This window comes from Achroia grisella, unplaced genomic scaffold (genome assembly GCF_030625045.1).
Source record: "Achroia grisella isolate CSIRO2021 unplaced genomic scaffold, CSIRO_AGI_Agris_v1 utg109, whole genome shotgun sequence".
In the NCBI taxonomy this organism is placed as follows: Eukaryota; Metazoa; Arthropoda; class Insecta; order Lepidoptera; family Pyralidae; genus Achroia; species Achroia grisella.
The window spans coordinates 9743531-9766867 of record NW_026712573.1 but is presented as its reverse complement, the minus strand read 5'-3'; the positions used below and the strand labels follow the sequence as shown (position 1 = coordinate 9766867).

The 23337-nt window shown below is 32.5% G+C and overlaps 2 protein-coding genes across 2 annotated transcripts; one reads left to right on the top strand and one right to left on the bottom strand.

The window, feature by feature from the left end:
• Positions 1-671: 671 nt before the first annotated feature.
• LOC131846558 (protein nessun dorma) lies at positions 672-7305 on the bottom strand. Its single transcript, XM_059195894.1, has 9 exons — positions 7125-7305; positions 6554-6767; positions 5950-6182; positions 5398-5558; positions 4962-5172; positions 4191-4363; positions 3332-3439; positions 2582-2736; positions 672-1475 (listed from the first exon to the last, which is right to left on the bottom strand). The coding sequence occupies exons 1-9, from the start codon at positions 7303-7305 to the stop codon at positions 1379-1381; spliced, it is 1533 nt and encodes a 510-aa protein (XP_059051877.1). The 3' UTR covers positions 672-1378.
• A 749-nt stretch (positions 7306-8054) lies between these two features.
• LOC131844132 (cytochrome P450 4g15-like) lies at positions 8055-16920 on the top strand. Its single transcript, XM_059192935.1, has 11 exons — positions 8055-8155; positions 9723-9898; positions 11728-11834; positions 12643-12730; positions 13073-13258; positions 13597-13672; positions 14112-14376; positions 14650-14718; positions 15151-15325; positions 16000-16179; positions 16745-16920. Exons 1-11 carry the CDS (start codon positions 8055-8057, stop codon positions 16918-16920), a joined length of 1599 nt encoding a protein of 532 aa, XP_059048918.1.
• The last annotated feature ends 6417 nt before the right edge of the window (positions 16921-23337 follow it).

Below are 23337 nucleotides of genomic sequence, written 5' to 3'. Positions count from 1 at the left end.
ATAATATCCCTGTACAACTAACACAGCTCCATCTAGTACCAAGTTAAGCAGAGCTCGTGTTATTAACATTAGACAACTGATATACATTTTTTTTTAAATACATACATAATATGCATAGAATGCATAAAATTAAAATATACTTATCTGCAAATTGAAACATCATACTTTAAACTTAAATTGTTATCAGATTAAGGCAGTGGTATAAAAAATAAATAATACATAAACAAGGCTAACGAACAAGCATAGAAGGAAAGGGGTTTGTTAGTAATATGGACTGGTGTTCTTATTGCTAGCAAAGTACCATGGCAGATTGATCCCCACGCGGTTCCCCCTGGAAACCATCGTGACAAATTCATGATGAATTTGTCGCAATGGGTTAATTGACCTGACCTCATGCTCATTTTATCATCCTCCACTTGTGCCCCGCCAGCGTAAACCGTTAGCGAAGGCGGGTGCACCATTTAATTATCATATAAATAAAAAAATATGCATAGAGAACACCCAGACCGTTTCGTTCGTTTGTTTCTTTTTCAACAAAATTTTTAATTATAAAACAAAAGTTTCAGTATTGGCAACGAGTTACGCTCAACTTAGATACATTTCTTATTTATTTATTTTCAAATGAAATACAATCAATTTATTAAATACATATTTATTTAAATTTAGTACATTTAACATATTTTATTTGTGACAACGACTTTAACAGACTTAACAATAATTTCTATAATATACATTAATTAAATACTTTCTTTATTGAGTATTATGTAATACATACAATCACCATTACAATAACACTTATGGAAGGATTCATACTTTTCTTAAATATTTTAAATACATATAATAAAAATCAAATTATTTTTTTTAAACATTAATCTAGCAAATCATTATCAATATTTTTGGTAAATATTATGTTTATACACTACTTCAATGGCACATTGAAGATAAAATAAAAAGAACAAATGGATGTGTGATGTAAGCGAAATTATTATACATTTCATTCGATTATTTAACATTATATATATGGAATAAAAAAATAAGTCTGAAAACTATTAGAAATTAGAACAATGAAAATCATGAAGAAGTATTAAATATAATATAATAATAATAACTTCCCATAACCACAACTTTATAATAATAGGTTACGGCATAGGTATATATATATATTTTTACTAACAATAGGGAAGTATGACTGACTGAGATAGCGGAGACGAATCAACTTACGATGGAAGCTAAAATTTTTTTGGATAATAATATTTAAAAAACTACGGTTTTACAAGACGGCTTAAAATTTCACGATATCGTGTTGTAAAATGTTAAATTGTAAAAGCTACCATAAGATGAGGCAGGTATAGTTATTTTTCCGTTGTAATGGTTTCGACTACACCAAATCAAAATCTTGTTGGACAACCAGTATCTCTTTTTGTAAGTTCCCAGAGCCAATCTTGCAGTTTGGTGCTACGTGTAAACCTTGCATTCTGTGGACAAAATAGATATCAATATTATTACTAAGTAACGTGTTTTATATAGCAAATTAGGCTAAGTTTATGTTAAACATATAATAACATAGTATATATATAAAATTCTCGTTTCAGTTTTCGTTCCCATACTTCTCCGAAACGGCTTGACCGATTCTCATGAAATTTTGTGAACGTATTGAGTAGGTCTGAGAATCGGCCAACATCTATTTTTCATCCCCCTAAATGTTAGGGGTAGTCCAACCCTAAATTTTTTTTTTTATTTTGTGGCAAAACGTTTGCCGGGACAGCTAGTAGTATATAATATTTTACATGAATTAAAACATCATTTTATCCTAGTCCTCGATCCTCGATGCTTTATAAAATTATTGGTACAAGTTAGAATTCTTATCTTTGTATAATGTATGTGTCTATGAATGTATACATTTATATGGTAATATTAATTTATAATTCGATTAAATTTTAATGTTTACGAATACGACAGCCCTCGAATAAAAAATACAGGGACATTTCTATTTTTTACGAAAATCGCTTCAAAATGTGATTTTATTTTACATTTAAATTTCGTACCGGCAATTATGTTTACTCTAATATTATTTGTTTGATGAATAAAAGATATTTAAATCTCTCAAAGATAATTTTATTTAATGGGAAAGGTAAATGGTTTACTTGTCACTTATATACATGAAGAGCATTATGGATTTGTTTATCACTTTATCCGGGAAAACTGCCTCATGCCTCCGCACCCTGTAATTCCACCACATCATCATTTAACCGGATCAAATTTACAAAGTACGCTGATTAGGACGCACACGACTTTTTAACATCTATTTCGGAATTGACAAAATTATGATAAACTATGAACTAGCCATGCGAGGAAGAAAAGTATGTCCTTTTTTGCGTCTTATTTATTTAGTCTATTTATTGATTATATATTATTATTTAGTCAATATAATAAACCAAATAAATAAAACGCAAAAAAGGGCATGGACCTTTAGTCGATGGCTAATAAAGGAATCACTTAATAAACAAAAATTCATATCGTAAAATTATTATTATAGCACTCAGAATTAAACAGTATACCCATAAATTAGCATTATACTCACATATTCTCAGTGACAACAGTATTTCTATCCACTTCACAGCGTATGCAGTTCTCGGTGCAATTATTTATTTTTGTGTTGTTTATGTCAACTGTAGAACCCGAGTACATCTGTATACCGACGTCACATTTCTTTATTAAGCACTTGCGCAGTTCCACCTGAAAATGTATATTAGAATAGAATAGAAAATTCTTTATTCAAATCACTTTTCAATAGTCATACATATTTTTTAATCTACTACTAATTCGGAAATCTGTGTCATTACAAGAAGAATGATCAAGATACTCATGCGTTGCTCTTTTAAATAAATATTGGAACTTTACGTTTTTAAGTTAAAATGTGTGAATATAAAGTACTAAATAGCATTAATTCATTAACAGAGTTAAAATATTAAATAACTAGTTAAGAATAAATCAGTCATAGTGATTAGAGCAGACTAGTCCTTGCAAGCAGAACACGTTCACGTACGTTATTATTAAAATCATTGGAAGTACAATTAAATGTACCTATTAAGGACACAGATATTTATTTACTTACTTTAATGCGGAAATACATAAATATAGATGCATATGGCTTACTTAACACCTCGAGGCATTGTTTCCGAGTGAACCATAGGGAAAAGAGAGATTTACGTGGGCAAGGCATTTTTTTCGAAAATACACACATAATAAACAAAGAAAAGGAAGGGCAGCAGGGCAGTGTGCTAGACCGCTAGACCACCGAGGCTATGAAGACATATAAGCTAATACTTACATTAGCACCCTTGTGTACAACAATTGCTGAATAGAAGTTATCAAATGTACAGTTTTCCAATAGTATCTTAGCACCAGACATGGCCACAATGCCTTGGGCGAAATCCCTCTGTAAAAAACAAAGTAGAAAACCTTAAATCTTCTTTGTACGTTACAATTAGCGTTACATTATTAGCAATCAGTGAGGAATATTTTACAAGCTTTTATATTTCGCTGACGGCAAGGTAGTACTGTCTGCGTTAACGGTTTATGCCGGCATAGAAACAGTGGAAGACAAAGTCAGATCAGGTCAGCCTATTGTCAGCTGAAATTAATCATGATGATTTCCAGAAGGAGCCGAGTAGATGGCGACCCGACATGGTACGTCACTAATAAAAAGCAAAGCACTTGCTAGATGCAAATCTGGCAGTAAAATTACAGGATAAGAGACATGATATCTTAGTCCTCTTGAATGGCAACGCAAGAGTATTATCACAGGTGTCGCTTCTACTCTATCACATTTCAAAGTATAAAAAAAACTTTCTACATTGGGTGGCCCCATGCAGTCATGGGGTCACTACACATAAACAAGCATATATCTCTGGTATCAAGCAAAAAAATTCCTTTTGGCTTAAAATAAACACGGTAATAAGAATTAGGAGGGAATAATTTCTTAAATAATATTACTCGTCTTCATATTGCCGTAATTACTTATTAATGTTTAAAGCTAAATGCTTTAAGGTTTAATTGTGGCCCAGTAGAGTCAAAGCATGTTAGTGGCTCATGGTCAATCCTTATCAGAAAGAATACTGAAGAGCTATGTTCAGCGGTTCACTGTAATTTGTTAAAATGATAGTAAGAATGGTAGAAAAATAATTTACCTGCGAATTTTCCGAGTCATCAAGTAATGTGCAGTCACTAATATGTAGTGTACCTGACCGCATCACAATGATTGTGTTCACTAAAGCACAGTGGAGTGTCAAACCTTGTAACCGACACTCTTCACTTAACATGAACAAACATGACCTCATATCGTCTGATTTCAGTGTTGAACCTTGAATTGTATTGTAAAATAATTAATTTATAGATTCAACGCATCTAAAATCTATAATACAAAGTTGTTTAAGGTTGTAAAAATTTATCGTTAATGAATCGTGAATATTTCTAGTACATACCCACTCTATGAAAGGATAAGCTAACTAAGGTAATATAAGCTAAATTTGGGGTTTGGATGTTCGAGCGTGCATTATCACCCAATAATTTAATTAGAGTATCATTTTAGTTAAAAAAAAACCTTTATTCAATTTTATTTTTTTCTTTCAATCATTATTATAAAAAAATATAAATTATAAATGTTACCTTTTTATCAGTACGCAGCTTCAGTTGAGAAATACTGGTTAAAAATTTAACTAACTCATTTCAGAATGTGTATATCTACTTTGCTTTATACCGTGCTTCAGTTGTAGGGAGAAAAAAAAGGCAGTGAAATTACAGGATAAGAGTTATTATAGTCCTCCAGAATGGAAACACGTGAGCGTTATTATGGGCGTCACATGATATGCAGTACTCTTCATATATATAGGCGACAGTTACCATTTACCAGCAGGTTGGCGTCAGCTCATTTGCTATTAAAATGACATAAAAAAACTTACCATTCACACTACACATGGATATTTGTGATAGGGGCATCTCAGGCACTTCATACACCTTGCTGCACACGACCAACTCTTCAGGCTCCAAAGACAGTCCCTCCTCAGCTGATACCGTCATTGTCAGGGTATGCTCATTTGTTAGCCGTGAACGCAAGAATTTGGATATATCATGAAATTCAAATGGTGATCCACCCTTCCAAAGTGCAACCACCTAAAATAAATGAAACATTTATTTAACATACATTTATGTTACAGGCATTGTCAACTGTCGATATTTTGTTGAACGCAACATTTGTGATGCCCACATTTAGCTTCATGATTTGACTCCAATGTGGCAGGGGTTAAACCTTCCGGCGTTTGCGAAAGCGCGTGCCGTGTCCCCACTTGAATATAAGTAAAAGTATGATATAAGTAAGAGTTATAAAGAAGTACTAACATTTTTTTTATTCTTGTTTTTCTGCCATTTACTTCTTGCTTTAGGTAAATATTCATTCCTGATAAGGGGATTCTCATAAAGCGTCCATTTCGATATCAGTCCATCCAGACGCGCACTCATTTCCGCACACTGAGTTAAATAGCCTGGAGGTAGGAGTGAATCTAAAATAGAACCCAACATGTAAGTATGTAAATAAGTAGATAAGGTAAATGAAAAGATAAATTTGATTGTCTCTGTGGTATATTGGTTTAGCATTCGGTCTTACTGCCGATAGTTGCGGGCTCCATTCTTAGCATAATACAAACATTTGTATTCTTGAGTATGAATATTTGTATAGGGCTGGGCGTTTTCTATGTATATTATTAGGTGTTTACAAAAAAAAATGGATCTATATCAGTAGTCTTGTACCTATAAACAAAGCTCTGCTTAGCTTGGAACTGGGTAGCGCCGGTAATGAAGTGTCCTGAGATACTATCATCATTATTAATAATAATAAATAATTGTACTGTTATTATCTAAGATATAACATGTTTTTTTCTAAGCTTCACTTACCATCTTCATCAGGTATTTCAAGTTCACAAATTGAGGAGTCTAGCTCCTTCAACTTCTCATGTGCAGTTATAGCACTGTTTCTTAGCAGTATTATAGAACGAGCCACACAATTTGGAATGGTGCCATCATGTATTTCAGTCCAGAGCTGCATTCTATCTTGAATTGTATTTGGAAGTAAAACTTTATCATTTTCATCATCATCCCATGGCATCCATATATCATTGTAGAAGAAACTAGAAGCATTATAAGATATCCGACATAAATAATATAAAAAAAAATGTATTTTAGATAAATTATCAATACAATAATCTAGCATAGGATAATTATGCACTATAATTATCCTATTGAGTGTTAAATGTGAGTGTTGTAAAATGATTTATTAAACTTTAAAATGATTTCTATATTTTTTCAATTTATGATAATGGAATGGTTTATCCATCTGTACTAATGGTTTACAATCGTAGGGCACCAGTGGAGGATGATAAGATGGGCATAAAGTCAGATTGGTTAGCCCATTGTGACTAATTCACTAGGAACTTATCACAGCGGTTTCCAGAACCATGTGGAGGTCAAGTTGACATGGTTAAAATTAGTATGGACTTACCGTAACAGATCTATAAATTCTGCTGTTGTGTCCACATTGATACATTGTTCTCTCTGCACAATGGTGGGCCAGAGTTCAATCAGTGGAACATCTTCAACTGTCTCCGGCAATGAAACCGTTTCATGCTGCACACTTTGGACATCCACACAGGTTGACAGACTTTCAAAGTCTACCGATCTTACTGTTACAATTGCTATGCAGGGGAATCTCACTTCTGGAAATATTAGAAGTGTAAAATTTAGTCACATCATAATTTTATCTTTAGGAATGAAATACAAAAAACTTATTAAAACATTAAAGCAAAAGCCTGGTGTTAATTTTATGTTTATTGTTTTATTTTAATAGAATGTCATAAAACTGACAAGCCCCCTGACGGCAGGTGATAACCGTCACCTATATACATGAACACCACTTATAGCACTCAAGCATTGCCACTGACAATTACTTTCATTTAATTGATTGAAGCTAGCCATCAACTTTAAATTTATTTTAAGTGTAAATTAATAGTGAGAACTACTTGTATTCTTTTTATTTTACCTACTTTGTAGGCTGTAGTATATAAATAACATACCAAACTTTTTACAGAAGTATTTCGACAGTTTCCACAGCGCGTCCCATCCAATAGGTTCTACCAACAATTCTGCTTGAATGCTCCATTGTTCCCGCGCTGTACCACGGCTAGAGCTGAACACTCTCATCAATTCCTGAAGTATTTCATTATCGCTACGAGAAAATGTATATACTGCTGGCATCTGAAAACAGCAACACGACTACGATAATAAATTTGTCGACTACGAACGTGTAGGTAGGCTAGGAAGGCATGCATCTGGCATTACTAGAATGATCACCCTACAGAATTCAGTAGGCAGTGTCCTTAACACGTATCCTAGACTACACTAATATATTTTAAATACATATTATTACTTAACAATAGCTAAGCATTTATTATATTGTAATAATCATGTAGTTTTCTTCGAGGAGCATTGAATCTGGTTAACTAGGTTAACTATTTAACAATATTTTACCTTTATTGCTCCTGTCTTATTGTCCACAAATTTATAACTTGATATTATGGTAGTTACTTTACTATGAATTGTTTAGTTTTTAGAAATGTTTAATTATTTACTGTTTACATCCAATAACATAAAAATAAAAACCGTTCGAGTATAAAACAATTTCAAAACTTTTACAATTCTTTGACAGTTTATATCAAGTTTGACATTTTTATGTCAAACTTGACATAAAGTGTCATTGTTATGTCTCTAGAAAAATATATTTTCCTAATTAAAAAAAAACTATTATTAGTATTGTGCGTTTATGTTTTAAATTTATTATTTAACCATACGTACTAAAGTATATCGTTTTGACAATACCTTTGTTTCAATTATGTCGTCTAATAGAAACGATGCTTCTCTTGGTATGGTGGGTGAAGATCGGAATAAGCCCTGACATTTAAAAATTTACGCCCTATTTTATCAACGACGCTATTTTAACTATTATGATGAAAAATATAGATTTTCATGTGTTTTCAATTTGTCTATGTTTGTTTTTTATCAATGTTTACGACATCAATAATTATACATTGCAAAATGTCTTCAGTAGGTAGATTGGTACTCTTGAAGGTGTTGTCACAAATTATCTATATTGCCAAGAAATTATAAATATTTATTGCTTTCACTCGATTATTCCTAAAATAATATAATTATTACAGGAATACTCGACTATAATTCAATTATATTAAATTGTAACTATTGTATGAACTAACTATCACTTTGTAAGCCTGTCTTGCAAGGTGGTAGTTTATGAATTACTAGATGCCGCTATCGCTAAAGAAAGGCTCTCAATAAGAGTTTAATATTCTTTTATATGTCAGATTATTATTTTGAAATTTTCAAACCCAAAGTAAAAAATTACAATGCGACTTTATTTGAAACTACTAAATTTGTTTCATTTGAAAGGTTCCACAGCCGATTTTCTCGTTACTTCTTCTTAGATAAGTTTGACTAACGATCTATAGTGAGGAATCATTAAAAAAGAACAAGAACAACGACCGCAGTGGTGCAGCAGTTCGTAATATTTATATTTATGAGTATGATTATATATATATATTATGTTGCAACAAAGAATCATGCAAATAAAATCACATATCATCTTGTTCAAAGTACATACTTATAGTTCGTCGAATTGGCCGTGAGTTACGTATAACATGAACCGTGGTCTGTTATACATACGTATTGCTGGCCATTCGCCTTACGGAGCATGTACGTAGTGAAGTGACAATATTACGAAATAATACAAATTAGTGAATTAAAAAAGTGTACATGAAAAATACCTTTTAAAAATAGAAGGTGAGTTTTTTTTACAGAGAGTAAATATAATACAGTAGATTCCATTATTGTTATACGAACTTTGTACTGTTATTATATTTGCTTATATATTTCGAGGTACTCTTTCAACGTTGTTTTTTTTTTTCAACAGATATACACACATACACATTTTATAAGACAATATAAATTACAAAAAAAAGAGAGTATATTAAAAAAAAGAGGAAAATATAAGACCTCGAGAGAGAATGTTTCTTTTTTTTCGGACTGCTCTAATGTTTTTGGCCGTAGATGGCCTTAACAGTTTCATCGGACGATAGGGGGCGAGTGCCGTGGATGCTTGTGGAGCGGCTGAAGGCCAACTCCCGCCTGGCGGATACGACTTTAGTCTGAAGGCACCGCTAGGGGTTCGAACCTCGACTCAGACCATCGTAATTTTGATCCCCATTTGAGTTGGATGGGGGATCGATCGCAGGGGAAGGCAATACTTGTGTGGTACCACAAGGGTTAAAAGATTACGTGATGTTCGTGGTGTTGTTCCTATACCTATATAGGCCATGGTTGATATCTAAATATATGAGATGAAGATTTGATTATATATCTTCATATTCTTGTTATTAAATCAACACAACAAGCACGCTCAGATACTGTTATTTTATACACTGGCAACTGGTCCCGGCATTTAACGGTTGCTATTATTGTGGGTAATCTCGAAGATTGATGATGTAGAAAAATCACAGACATATTTCAAGTTTTCGCTTTACTTCGCTTACCTTTAAATATAACATGAAATCATTCCTTCTTCATAATAATTAATACTTTTAATGATGTGTTTTTTTCTACAGAAGAATGTATGAACTCAGTATCACGATTATTGCAGTAATTGGTACAATTCTGCTATTATACTGGCAGTTCTGGAGATGGAGACACAGAAGAATGTTGGAGCTCGCCAAATTGGTACCGGGACCACCGGCTCTACCAATAGTAGGAAATGCTTTGATATTCATGACACAACCTGAAAGTAAGTTTTTTTATCACGATTACACACCTTCCAATAACCAGTCTTCCAGGTATTCTTCATTTTACTGTGCCCCAAATTGTTAGTTCTCCCACGATTATTGTATAAATTCATTTTTTGCTGAAGTACTTTTTTTTACACAGATAGATTTTGTAAAAAATCATCTGCGTCACCATTGTCTCTCCTATTTCAGCTACCAACCAGCTTGCTTTATAAAATGCTTGCTTATCTGTAATATTTATATGTACCTATGTCTGCCGTGAAGCAACAATGTATGCATCTGTAATATTATCATCTTAATGAGAGTCTTAACAAGCAATTTATAAGAAATTGCACGGTTCTCTCATTAACTATATTCTTCTAGATAATGGTGGTTTTACCCAAGCCTAATAAGGCCAGAGGTAGACTGCAAAAGACTTTTTAGATATATAGATAGAATATGTTATTATTTGGATTATATAAAATAGAGAAGAATATATATTACTGTAACATTTATTCATTACAACATTATTTCAAGTAATCTGCCTGGATGTCTCTACCTATTTCGACCGCCAAGCAGCTTGCTTTGTAAGCTATATTTAGGTTCTAGAGACAGATTAGGACAGAGAAAGTACAGGTTTACAGGATAAGAGGCATGACATTTTCGTTCTCTGAAATACTAACGCCTGAATAGTAGAAATAGTATCACATGATAATCTTATTTTCGTAGTGTATATAGGCGACGGTTACCGCTTAATCAGGCAGACGGTCAACTTGTTTGCTATTCCAATTAGATAAAAAAGGACTCTTCATATTTCATCCCAGTTATTGAGGATCACTTATCAGCCCCAACTCTCAATTTACTACATATATAGGAGCTGAATCCAATTACTGAATGATACTAAATATCTAGGATATTTATGCATGTAGGTATAAGGACAATCCGATCCAGTTGCCTGTCGCCTTCTATAATTTGCAGTGATTGGAAGCAATTGAAGGTCTCAATCTCACAACTCATTATTAAGTTATTTACATATTTTCCGATGGTGTTGCATATGGTGCAACCTAGAGATAATTTCCGCTCAAATTAGCGTAAACTTCGGAGTGACTTAGTGAGTAAGCGTCGATCTTTAGTGACTGCTAAAATGTTCCAGGGTTTTATGTTACTTAGTTAATTCTCGCTGAACCGATTGCGGTGAAGTTTTCGGATAGAAGAAACCTAGAAACGGTTATAGCTACAGTTATAACTTAAAATTTATGTGCAATTTATATCCTAGTCCTATCATTTTGTTCATAATATTTATCTGATTATGAAAATTCATTTAAAGTTGGATAGCCCATTTATCGTGGAATGCTGTAAACTATATAATATTACGCTATGATTAATAAGAGCGGAGCTACAATACAAAATGTTGAAATAACAGGGAAAATTTAACGCAGTTGTCGTGCATGCAGAGTCGTTCGGGTCAGTTGATGTTAATGGGATAAAGATACCATCTGATGTATTTCTATAATTTATCCTCCTGGATACAGCTACTCCATACGTATATTATAATCGCAATTATTATTAATGTGAAGATAGATATTATCACGAAGATTTGATGTGGTCCTTTTATCAAAAAAAAAACGTATTAAGTCGCAGGTAAAGTCTAGTAGATTATATACAGCTAATTACGACCAATCTTCGGTACTTAAGTAGGTCCTACCTAACTATGATAATTTATTACGTGACAAAAATACTCACATTGTAGGTGTTAATATTTTCCTCCATGCAATTCACGAAATATAAACAAAAGAGATAAACGTGACTTGCACCTAAACGACTACATTACAGTTTTATGTTTCTTTTTTAGAGCAACTTGTTAAAATCGCAGCCATGCTGGATAAATATGGCCAATACGTCAAGTTCTGGTTGGGACCGGACCTTAATATTTGCGTAAAAAATCCCGCCGATGTCAGGGTAAGTTTTTCGTAAGTGATTAGTGGAACACTAATTAAAACCATTCATTATTTTATTGTTGATACTTAACTTTTTTTATCAATAAATTAATTTTATTATTTTAATATTAACTAATTTAATTAAAACCATAGTATAAATCTAAGCCGCTATTTTCATATCTCAGAATCTCTCCTTTTTTTTAAAGCATCGAAGTAGACTTTGTAAGAAAGTTGTCTGCGTTGATATTCTTGTCTAGGCCAGGCAGCTTCCTTTATAAGCTGTGTTTCGTTTGAAAGGTAGTATAAGGAAAAGAAGTTTCATTCTATAACGTTACTTAAGCAACATCAGCATACGTAGCATGTGATCTTAGCGCTACGATATAGCAACTTATGAGCTAATGTTAAAAGTTGAGAGCAACTTGTTTGTTATTCCAATTATATGAATAATAATAACCACTGAAAGGATTTTGAAGAGCTTGTTTTAGAATTTAAAAGATTTAGTTTGTCAGATTACTTCAGTCACTATACACTAAAGCGAGCGATGGCGTCGATAGTATTATTATAAAAATAACTACTACTAACAGCTGTTACTATTCAATTTAAGCCAGCAGATGTGTAAATTATGTATACACCTTAAAATGTCATGCTTCTTATCCTGTAATTTCACAATTTTAAATCACTGTTTACAATGCAAGCTGCTTGTCAGATGACGTAGACGAGATTGAGGTACCCACTCAAACGACTTTTTACAAAGTCGAGCTGCGGTTACAAACCAAATAATTATTATATACTTAATACAACTATTTGTACGTTTATATTATGAATTTCAGCTATTGCTAACGAGCAACAAAGTAAATCAAAAAGGTCCATTGTACGACTTTATGGTGCCATTCATTGGGCGAGGAATACTTACTGGGGGTACGAAATTTTATCTGAAATAATTAGTTAAGAAATACAGTTACAACATACATATACATATAAATACGCGTTGCCTTGATCCTTTTATTTGGGGTCAGCGCAGTTTATCATCTTCTATCGGCCGTCATATCTCCGCTCTCTCCCCTTTTCCCTTATCTTTCCCACAATCCATCCATCCAATCATCCAATCCATCTTTTTTTGAGTCGTATTCGTCCTATCAAAACATAAATGAAACTGTATGTAGACGAAGTCGCGATTAACGGTAACAAATTGAAAATATCCTACCACTTTTAAAGAGTCATTAAAAAGTATTTTTATAAAATCATTTTCAACATTTGCAGGTACAACATGGCGGAACCATAGAAAAATAGCGAATCCATCATACAACAAAAAATCAGTGCAGCATTATTCAGTAATTTTCAACAAGGAAGTTAAAGAATTAAGACAAGTTTTACTCTTAAAAGATCCTAATGTGATGTTTGATGTTTATGACGACGTAGTAAAATTTACCACACAATGTGTTTGTCGTATGTACCTAATACTTATTATACTGGCACAGTTCAATAGGTCAAACATTGTTATCTAAAATTCTTTTCATTAGACTTTTTTTATTTTAACAATATGTATATTTTCGTGGTCCTAAAACAAATTGGTAAAACGGAACTCTTAAGGTGCGGTGATACATTCATTCGTTCATACGTCTTTATCTTTTTTTGAGAAACTATTATCAGTATTGACTTTAATTCGGTATAGTTTTAAGTAGTAATTCTACTCTGGTTAGATACTCATCATAATCATCATCATCATGAGTATCTTATAAATAATCTAATAAAATATAAATTTCAATGTCATATTTCTTCTACAGAAACCCTTATGGGACTTTCAAAAGAAGAATCAGAAAATATGAAACACATGAAAGAAGTAGTCAAGGAGACACCTAAGTAAGTAAACTTAGTATAGTACGCTATTAGGTATTAAGTCCTTTACTTATTTTTTATTTTATTATTACTTACATTATTTTTTTTTATTTATTTTACTTTAATACTATACATTAAAGTAAAATAAATAAAAAACAAGAATGGGTAGTAGGTAAGTAATCATGTATTTGTGCCATATTTTATTGACAAATTAAATTCTTGAACACTGGGCCCAATTAGATTTCTATATACATAGGAATGGAGGCATAACAATTAATCGATATTAAATAAAATATATTCTATTTTATTCATGGGCTTCACGTCTATCTATAGTTTTATAGACGACATAAGGTAACCCTTGATTTGTTCTGCCTGAATTCAAATTTGTTTGAAATTCTGAACATATTTCAATGATTATTGTTGCCATTGGTCAAATTTTATAAAATTTTTGGTGTGTGAACAGTATCTACAACCATATCTTCACCAAAATGACTCATTGGTGGCTCTCCATTTCATTTGTCAACTGGCTCACTGGTGGATATGCTAGAGAGAAACGTTTCATCAACCTGATTGATGACTTGACTTCCGACATATTGGTAAAAAGAAGAAGAGCCTTGGGAGGCTGTGCTGCCGATGCAGAAGGAATGGGTATAGTTGACAAATATATTATAAGCAGTGAACTGACAGATTTAGAAATCAAGCAAGAAATATTCACATTATTTACTACAGTAAGTATTTTACAAAGTGAGAGCCTATTGGTTTACTACTTTAATAATATAATTATATAATTTTGGACTATTTTTTGGTTGTTTATGCTGTAAAGTACGACTTTATAGATCCATATTATTAAAATTATGTTTTTTTTTTAATTAATAATTTTAGAATATAATAACATAATTCCTAAGTAACTACAATAGTTATATTCATTTAATTTAGTACTGACTGACACAAAACTAAAATTTGCATATTTATTGTAATTGATAATCTTACAAATATTTCAGAGTCAAGAAGCTTCAGCGAAGATAATATCTGGAGTAATCATGTTATTAGCGCATCTACCAGATTGGCAGGTATTTTTCTATTAATATTCTTAATATGTGTAATATGTGCCTCCTACCATGAAGTGACACTTAAATATGAGAAATTTCTCATAGGGTATGCCAAATTTCAAATTTAAAATGCAGGAAGAGAGACCCTATCTGAACTTTATCCTATCTGAATATATATATATATATATATATTATAATATATATATATATATATATATATATAGAAGCTAGTACATATACAAAATGTATATTTCAGAATTTTGTATTTTCGTTATTCGCTTGTTATGTTATAGTTTAATGGAAACAGTTTATTAACTATATGACCTCCTATATTACAAAATTAAGTTTGCTTTAGTTATTGTATATTCTATGGTTGGATGTGTGTAAACAATCACTCAAACAGTGGTTGCATGTCCTTTCAATGCCTTTAATTCGAATGACCGTATTTTACAGAACAAAGTTTACAAAGAAATACTCGAGGTATTAGGTCCTAATGACGAATACGTCACAGAAAATGATTTGAAGAAACTGCATTATTTAGACATGGTGTATAAGGAAACGCTGCGGTATTTCTCCATTGCTGCAATGATACAGAGGACTGTTGAGGAAGAAATCACAATTAATGATGGTATTGCAGCTTGACCCACATTTCTATATGTTGTTTTATATTATTTCATTTTGAAAAATATGTTATATAATCGTCATTACCTCTTCCTTTCTATTCCACTTCATTTCTATAACTGTTTTTGCTTACAAAAAAAATACCTTTTTGCCTCTTAAAACTCTCTTTCCATATAAATGTGTATAAAACAGTCCCTTCGCTCATAGTAGCTTTTCTCAATCTCCTGTTACTCTTATGAGTTTCTCATTTCGACGGTATATTACGTATAATTAGTAAATCACGGGATCTTACCACGTTTTATTTTTATATAATTCATGGCGTGGTCATGGCGGTTGAAACACTGCCGAAATATCGGGAACTCAATAAAAATAAAACGTGGTAAGATCCCGTGATTTACTAATTATACTTATAAAAAATTCTTTGACAGAAACTTCAGTGGATATACAGTATAATTTATTGTTGATTTCATCACAGTTGCACGTAAGACATAACTGTTACTTGCAACAAGAACACTAATTTTAAATGTGATGGATTATACTTTATATTCCACAACTAATGTGCCTAATAAAAAGCCGTATACCTACAACGTTGATTACAATAAAATCATTTTTTTGTTTCAACAAACATCCTATTTTAATTGTTATTCCTCTATATTAAAATGGTTTTAATTAATTTATCAGGTAAAATCACATTACCAGCGGGAACTTCTCTGGTCATCCCTATTCACGAGATCCATAGAGACCCTCAGTACTGGGATGAACCGCTGAAGATCAAACCGGAACGATTTCTGCCGGAAAACATCGATAAACGGGATCCTAATGCTTTTATTCCATTCAGTTTGGGACCTATGGATTGTTTAGGTAACAAACAGATATATAATATAAAATATAATAGGTATAAGTGGTCAGTGGTTTTGCACTTAGTCTAACCTTTGGAATGGTTGCGGATTTTTTTTAAAGGTCTGATAATGGAATGGTGCACTCGCCTGTGGTAACGGTATACGATGGCAAGGCACCAGTGGAGGATGATAAGATGAGTACGATTTCAGGTCAATTAGTCCATCGTGGCAAATTCACCAGGAATTGAACATGATGGTTTCCAGGAGGAACCGCGTGGAGGTCAACCTGACATGGTACATTGTCAGCAATGGGATTGTAAATTTAGGAACGGTTTTTTCAAATTTAGGGGAGAAATTAAAAAATAATACATAAATACACTTTTTTTATGCAGCTACTTATTGAAGTAATACATATACTTGGATTGGATGTTTCTTTAATACTTAACAATCTATATAAAATCATAAAAACTGACAAATATTTTAATGTAAGTAAAGCCACAAATGCTTTTACCTGCGATAGAACCTGCGACCGTCGGTTAATAAATTGTTAAATACTATAGCAATAAATTCTTAATTTATAATTACAGGTCGCGTGTATGCAACATGTCTTATTAAAACATGTGTAATTCGGGTATTGAGACATGTTCAGTTTGAAGCTGAAGGAAGATTGGATAATCTTGATCTCCATGTGGCCATCTCCGTGAAGGCTGCTGAAGGATATAAAGTGAGAGCCAGACAGCGTCACAACGAAAGTATAGATTAAGTAATAAGTATTATTATTTTGAAGAAGTCTTAACTATTGGTTATGGTATTGCAACAGTATTATTAGTTTATGAATTTGGAACTCATATCTTCCTACAATAATCTTAGATCAGGATTTTTTTTGTTATAAAGATAGAGTTAGCTTCTCTTAATTCAAACTATTCTATTCTTGAAAATGCCTCACGTTAGCCCTAATTTATTTGGCTGAAGCTGTAAAGGCCAGCTGCGGCCAATATTTTGGTGTTACGCGGTATTACATATAATATGTAGTTAGTTTTCATATAACAGTTCGAAGTTTACAGATTAGGGACCCTCTATGGCATCGCATATCTATGAGCAATAATTTTATATATAAAACTGTTGTACAAGTTTAGGAATGACAAAAATAAATATTTTCCGCCTTTCATTTTTTTTTATTTATTATTATCCTTTTCTGACCACAGTAATACTATTTTTATGACTAAAAATTTGCAGTAGTAGGTACTATAAGTCGTAAAAAATAGAATAATCTAGACACGCGATAGCGTGTCAAAGTCAAGTTCATGGAAACTGGCGAGCATCATCGTATGTAATATTACACGAACCATTTGGAGCCACTTTTGACCACCTCATAACTCAAAAACTCTTTCACATAAACGTGTCAAATTTGGTTCATGTATTGTATTGTACTTACGAGATAAATGTGTGTACCAAATATTATAAACATAACTCAAATGGTTATTTAGATATTAACGTCCAAAAATCATTCTTTCAAATCATTTTTATCACTGACGCACCAAAATTATAGATCAAAATTATAACCCAGTTCCAGATGACCTAGAAAGTTCAAATTTGGCATGCAGATAGGTAATTAGGTGAATACAAAGGAAAAAAATCAGAAACTGGTAAATTTTTATCATTTTATTATAATTTTTCACTTTAATTGATTATATTTCAACTTATATTGGACGATTACTAAAATTCTATGAAAACGTCGATAGCCACCAATTATCGTTGATCCCCGGCTACCAAGTAGGTCATCTTGTACTGGAGGAAAGTAATATTGTATGAAAACGTCGATACTGACCAATTTACATTAACCCCTTCACATTAGTGTCAATAACAAATAAATATTGCATTGAGCGATAAACACTAGTTGCCATAAACTGTCTAAAGTATATCGTGTTTCGTATTTATTACCTCATTAACTGGGATTTAGTATTAATTATTTTTTCAATTTTAGCGCACACCAACAATGTAAGATCATTAGTTATAAATAATTATTAAATAATAGACATTTCAGTGTACGGCGCGCCGTGCGACGCCAGAACAAAGTGGTGGGAGCGGTGCGATTAAACGTAAACAGCCGCTCTCATAGCGAGAACGTCCTCTCTATAAGGCTGCGATTTATGCTACGAAATTCAGATTTTCTTAAATTATACTTATATATATGTGGTTATATTATTATTACATTCTTTTGGATTAATAATAATTTTAGTATAGTTATAAGTAGGTATATATAGTTAACTCGAGAATGAGAACTCATTGGTAACAAATTGTTTTTCTTGAGAATTCAATAGATAAGAAGTAATTTGTTACGTAAACGTCTTTACGAACTAGAATGATGGACTCGTTCTAGTTCGCACCAACGCAAGTTTCAAATATTAAACAACAATGTATATAAGAACAATTCCCTATTTGCTTAACATATGCTATTACCTATTACTATCCACAAATCACAAGGCCTTAGCCTTGACAGTGCTCTTCTCGACATAGGTTTCTCTATACATATTTAGTAAAGGGCAGGCTTTCGTTGGACTCTCCAGAGTTAAAATCTTAGATGGAGTACATCTTACCAATTTAAATCCAAGTCAAATCAAGGCACACGAGACCTCTATTGTAGAGTACAAACGTCTACGCACATTATGCCGCACCGAGCTGGCCAAATTAAGCATAAACAGAAAACGCGAAAAAAAATTCCAAATACTGAATGAGCAATTCACTTGAATATTTCAAAGGTACAAGAAAATATCAAAAATAACACAAAAAAGAAAATTATACCCCGTAATCGTAGGAAAATACAGTAGTTTAACAAAAACCATTTGGTATTAATTTTATTATAAATAGGTACCGGTACTTATAATTTATGTACAAAAAGTAATGATATCCCATCAGAAGTGAGATCTAAATGGATGCCAAGTTCAATAGTCAGTCCTGAAATTTATTTATAACAATATAAAATATCATTTCTTCTTATAACTTAGGATAATATATTGTAGCTTAAGGTCTGACATGACTAGTTTTCATATACCATATATTATATATATCACATATAAGTGTAATGCAAGAAAATTCATGTAGGTACCTATGTTAAGTAATTATGAGTAGGTGTTAGAAATATTTCTTTTCATGTGCACTGCGCTCGTAGGCCAGAGGTCAATTTCAAATAAAAAAACACGAGGCAACCATAATAACATGATTTTGTATTCAGTACACTACACAGCACGTTGCAAAACTCGTAACTTTTCCTTGAGAAAAAACACAGTTACATAAAAGGACAAAAATGAATTTTGACCTTACAGCCTTGGAGACAAGGATTTTGGAAGGTTGCAATTATGTTAAGTTTCAACGGATACCTACTTAGATTTTTTTAAATGCTCATCACGTAATTTTGCTGGTGGCTAGTTAAGAACACATTATAATATGTGGAAAATTTAAAAGCTATTGTTTATTATGTGACATCATATTTTTAGTGAAATAAAAAATACAATACTTTACTCAAAGCCGGTGTGAGTACATCTATCTTACATTCTATACTATAGACTTTGTGCAAAGGCACCTGCGTGGGTCTGTCACATATATTTCAGGTCTGTCTCACCTATTTACGGTCAGTTTCTTAACTAATGTATTTTGGTTGAGCAGTGAATTTAAAGGGTACAGATGCATTACATCTTAGTCCGCCGGAATAACAACGCATAAGTAAAACTCTGGGTGTCACATGATTACGTGATATTCGTGATAGTTATTGAAGTATTTTGGCGACGGTTATCACTTACCATCAGGTAACCAACTTATCTGCCATTCCGATTACGTACAAAAAGACTAAATAAAAACTTTATGATACATTTTAAAGAACAGAACAACAGAACTGTACACATTTGATAGATGAATCTTTGCAGTCGATAGAAGTTCAACGTTGTGTCAAGAATTAACATAGTTGAATTTTGTGAAACGTCATTATTAATTTATAAAAATTAAAATATTTTATAATAATAAACATGATATCAATACACTGAAAGTTTATTCACATCAAATAGGTAAACGGGATATTTATTATACCAATTATAGGTACTATTATTTATTAACTGCTGATATTTCGAACCAGCGAATACTCGATATAGTAATAACATGGTAAATGAGTACATACAATCTTAATCTTATTTAAGTAAAAAACACCATAAAATCTATTAATAATTCCGTTAGTAATATACATATTAAAAGGTTTACAAATGCAAGCTTCATAAATGGCCTTGTTCAGATAATGCTGAATTAACTTTTAATGCAATTAAGTAATATTATAACTGAACAGACATGACCTTCCCACATTTTTTTATATGTAAGTAACTGTACATACGCATTAATAACAGGCAAAATGATTTCCTTGTCTAGTTCGCTTTTGGCATCGTCAGCGGTTTGTAGTGCTTTACGACATTAAGGTAAGCTTTTTATTATCAGCCGGTTTTAAAAGAGGTTTTATATTCAGTAATATCGTTTTGTGTCGGAACGGTGATCGGAAAGTTGAACTACATAAATTATTTATTTTATTCGGCAACGTAATATTACTTATATAACAATGTATATACCAAATATATAGCATAAAAAAATAAAACATGACATAAAATAATAATATAGTATTTGTTGTCACCACACTCACTTTGTCAATCTGCCACAGTAGTGCTAGCAATTTAATTCTTGTTTTTGACGTTTCGACGCATTTGTTGATATCGATTAATTTTTAATTATTGTCAAATATACCGCTGCTGACAGTACTGTATTTGAAGGGACTTTCTATTAAAGTGAAACGCAGTGCAGTAGAATATTAATAAAATATGTTTACTAATCAAATTATAGTTTTACAATGACATAATATAAAAGGAAGTTGTTTACTTAGCAACCGCGCTTAGCAACGTCAGTTCTAACATTCCCTCCCGTTTCTTTTTAAGGGTCCTATAACTATTCCTTTAATCCAATTTGTTTGTAAAATTTCATTAAATGGGGTCTAAACAATGGTTTTGTGAACATATCTGCAAGTTGTTCTTGCGTTGATATTTGTTCGATGTCTAGTTCACGTTCAGAGATACACTGCCTTACATAAAAATGCTTCAACTTTATGTGTTTCGTTTTTCGGTGAAACTCGAAAGGTGGATTAAGCGCAAGTTTAATAGTGGACTCGTTATCTATGCGCAAAAAAGGCATTTGTAAATTTTCACTTAAATTTCGAAACAAACTTTTCAGCCAAACGATTTCGCGGCACGCCTCACTGGCAGCTACAATTTCTGTCTCTATAGATGACAGCGCCACTGTGCTTTGCTTTGTACTCCGCCATGAGATAGCTGATCCAGCGAACAGACATATCATTCCATTTGTAGAACAACCACTCATTGCATCACCTCCATGGCCAGCATCGCTTTAACATACTAGTCTTTTCTCACTTCTCTTAAATTCGAGTCCAATTTCAGTAGTTCCCTTCAAATAACGAAATATTCTCTTTACTTGTAATATATTCTTCAGAGATGGATTATCTAAAGTTCCAGATACTACACCAATGGCATAAGCAATATCGGGCCTTGTACCAACCATTAAGTAAGCCAGGGATCCTACAGCTTGTCGATAAGGAAAGTTACAGTTTGTTTCTTTATCTGTTATTAAATTATCTTTCATAATCGGTGACCTAAACTTTTTACAGTCTTTCATACCGTATTTTTGAATAATTTTTATAGTATATGCTGATTGATGAACCTTAATACTTCCATCATTTCTTCGTTCTATTTCCAATCCAAGAAAATATGATAGTGGCTTGATAGTGATTTTGGAACGACCTCTTAGTTCATTCTCTATAAAATTCTCAGCTTCTGCATCATTCGATGAATCCACAAGCCCATCATCGACATATAAAGCCAGCAGTATTTTAGCTCTCCGTCACTGACAAACTTACAGGCACGGAACTGTATCACTTCGTGTAAATCCAGATTCGATTAGAAATTCATGAATGCATTTATTTCAGCACTTTGGTGCTTACTTAAGACCATATAAACTCCTTTTCAGTTAACAGAATTTACCTGATCCGTCATTATAACCTATAAGGTTGCCTCATGTATATTTCTTCTTTAACTGTACCATAAAGAAAAGCAGTTGATACATCGAATTGCTTAGCTGCAAATACTTACACTTGTAAGGCCTTCATTTGCAGCTATGCTCAAAAGAACACCAACCGTACTTAATTTAGCGACTGGACTAAATGTTCTATCATAGTCGATACCTTTCTTTTGTGAATATCCAACGGCAACTAGTCGTGCTTTATATTTATCGATTGAGCCATCTGGATTTTGTTTTATTTTATATATCCATTTGCACCATAGGGCTTTTCTGTGTTTAGGTAAATGAGCTAATTCCCAAGTATTATTTTCATTTAGAGAATTTATTTCATTATTCATTGCTGCTATCCATCTATCTTTGTGAGAGCTTTGTATAGCCTCTTGATATGATGACGGCTCTGGAACAGAAATTATCACTTCATTAATAAACTGATCAGTATTAAACCGCTCTGATGGTTTGATCTTACCTCGATCCCGAAGAACACGTCTATTTTCATCTACAAGTGATCGGTTTTCGTTGTGTTGTATCTGCTCACCACCGCTATTATTATCAAGATCGTAACTTCTCTGACTGTACTCTGAATCTAAACAGTTGTCATCTTCTCTTTGAAAATCATTAGTATTCCCAGATGAAGATTATGAGGAAGTAATAGGTAGCTCATAGCTTTTTATCTCCACTTCAGGTATCTTTTCCTCAAGTAAATCATTGTCCACTAATGGTGATTCTTCAAATGTCACATCACGAGATCTTAACAGTTTGAAGTTTCCCTTATCATAAACACGATATCCATCGTCACCATAGAATTCCTTTCTGTACCTTTCTATCTAGCTTACTTGTTCTTCTCTGTTTTGGAATATGTACGTAGCATATGCAGTCAATTATTCGTATGTGACTTATCTTAGGTTTCTTGTGATGCCATAATTTGTAAGGAGATTTATCTGTAATTGGGGTAAGCCCCGTACGATTCAATATGTAAACAGATGTATTTGCTATTTTAGCCCATAAGCCTTGAGGAATTTCCTCATGAGCATGCATTAATAATCTTGTTATTTCAACAACAGTA

Bases quoted from the DNA above. Each gene is read 5' to 3' on its own strand.
- LOC131846558 (XM_059195894.1), bottom strand. From the start codon at position 7,305: ATGCCAGCAGTATATACATTTTCTCGTAGCGATAATGAAATACTTCAG. The intron at 5,173-5,397 runs GTTAGTACTTCT...CATTTATTTTAG, and splicing joins AAAACAAGAATAAAAAAAAT to GTGGTTGCACTTTGGAAGGG. The intron at 1,476-2,581 runs GTGAGTATAATG...TTTTGTCCACAG, and splicing joins ACTGTTGTCACTGAGAATAT to AATGCAAGGTTTACACGTAG.
- LOC131844132 (XM_059192935.1), top strand. From the start codon at position 8,055: ATGAAAAATATAGATTTTCATGTGTTTTCAATTTGTCTATGTTTGTTT. The intron at 11,835-12,642 runs GTAAGTTTTTCG...TATGAATTTCAG, and splicing joins AAAATCCCGCCGATGTCAGG to CTATTGCTAACGAGCAACAA. The intron at 13,259-13,596 runs GTATGTACCTAA...TTTCTTCTACAG, and splicing joins TACCACACAATGTGTTTGTC to AAACCCTTATGGGACTTTCA.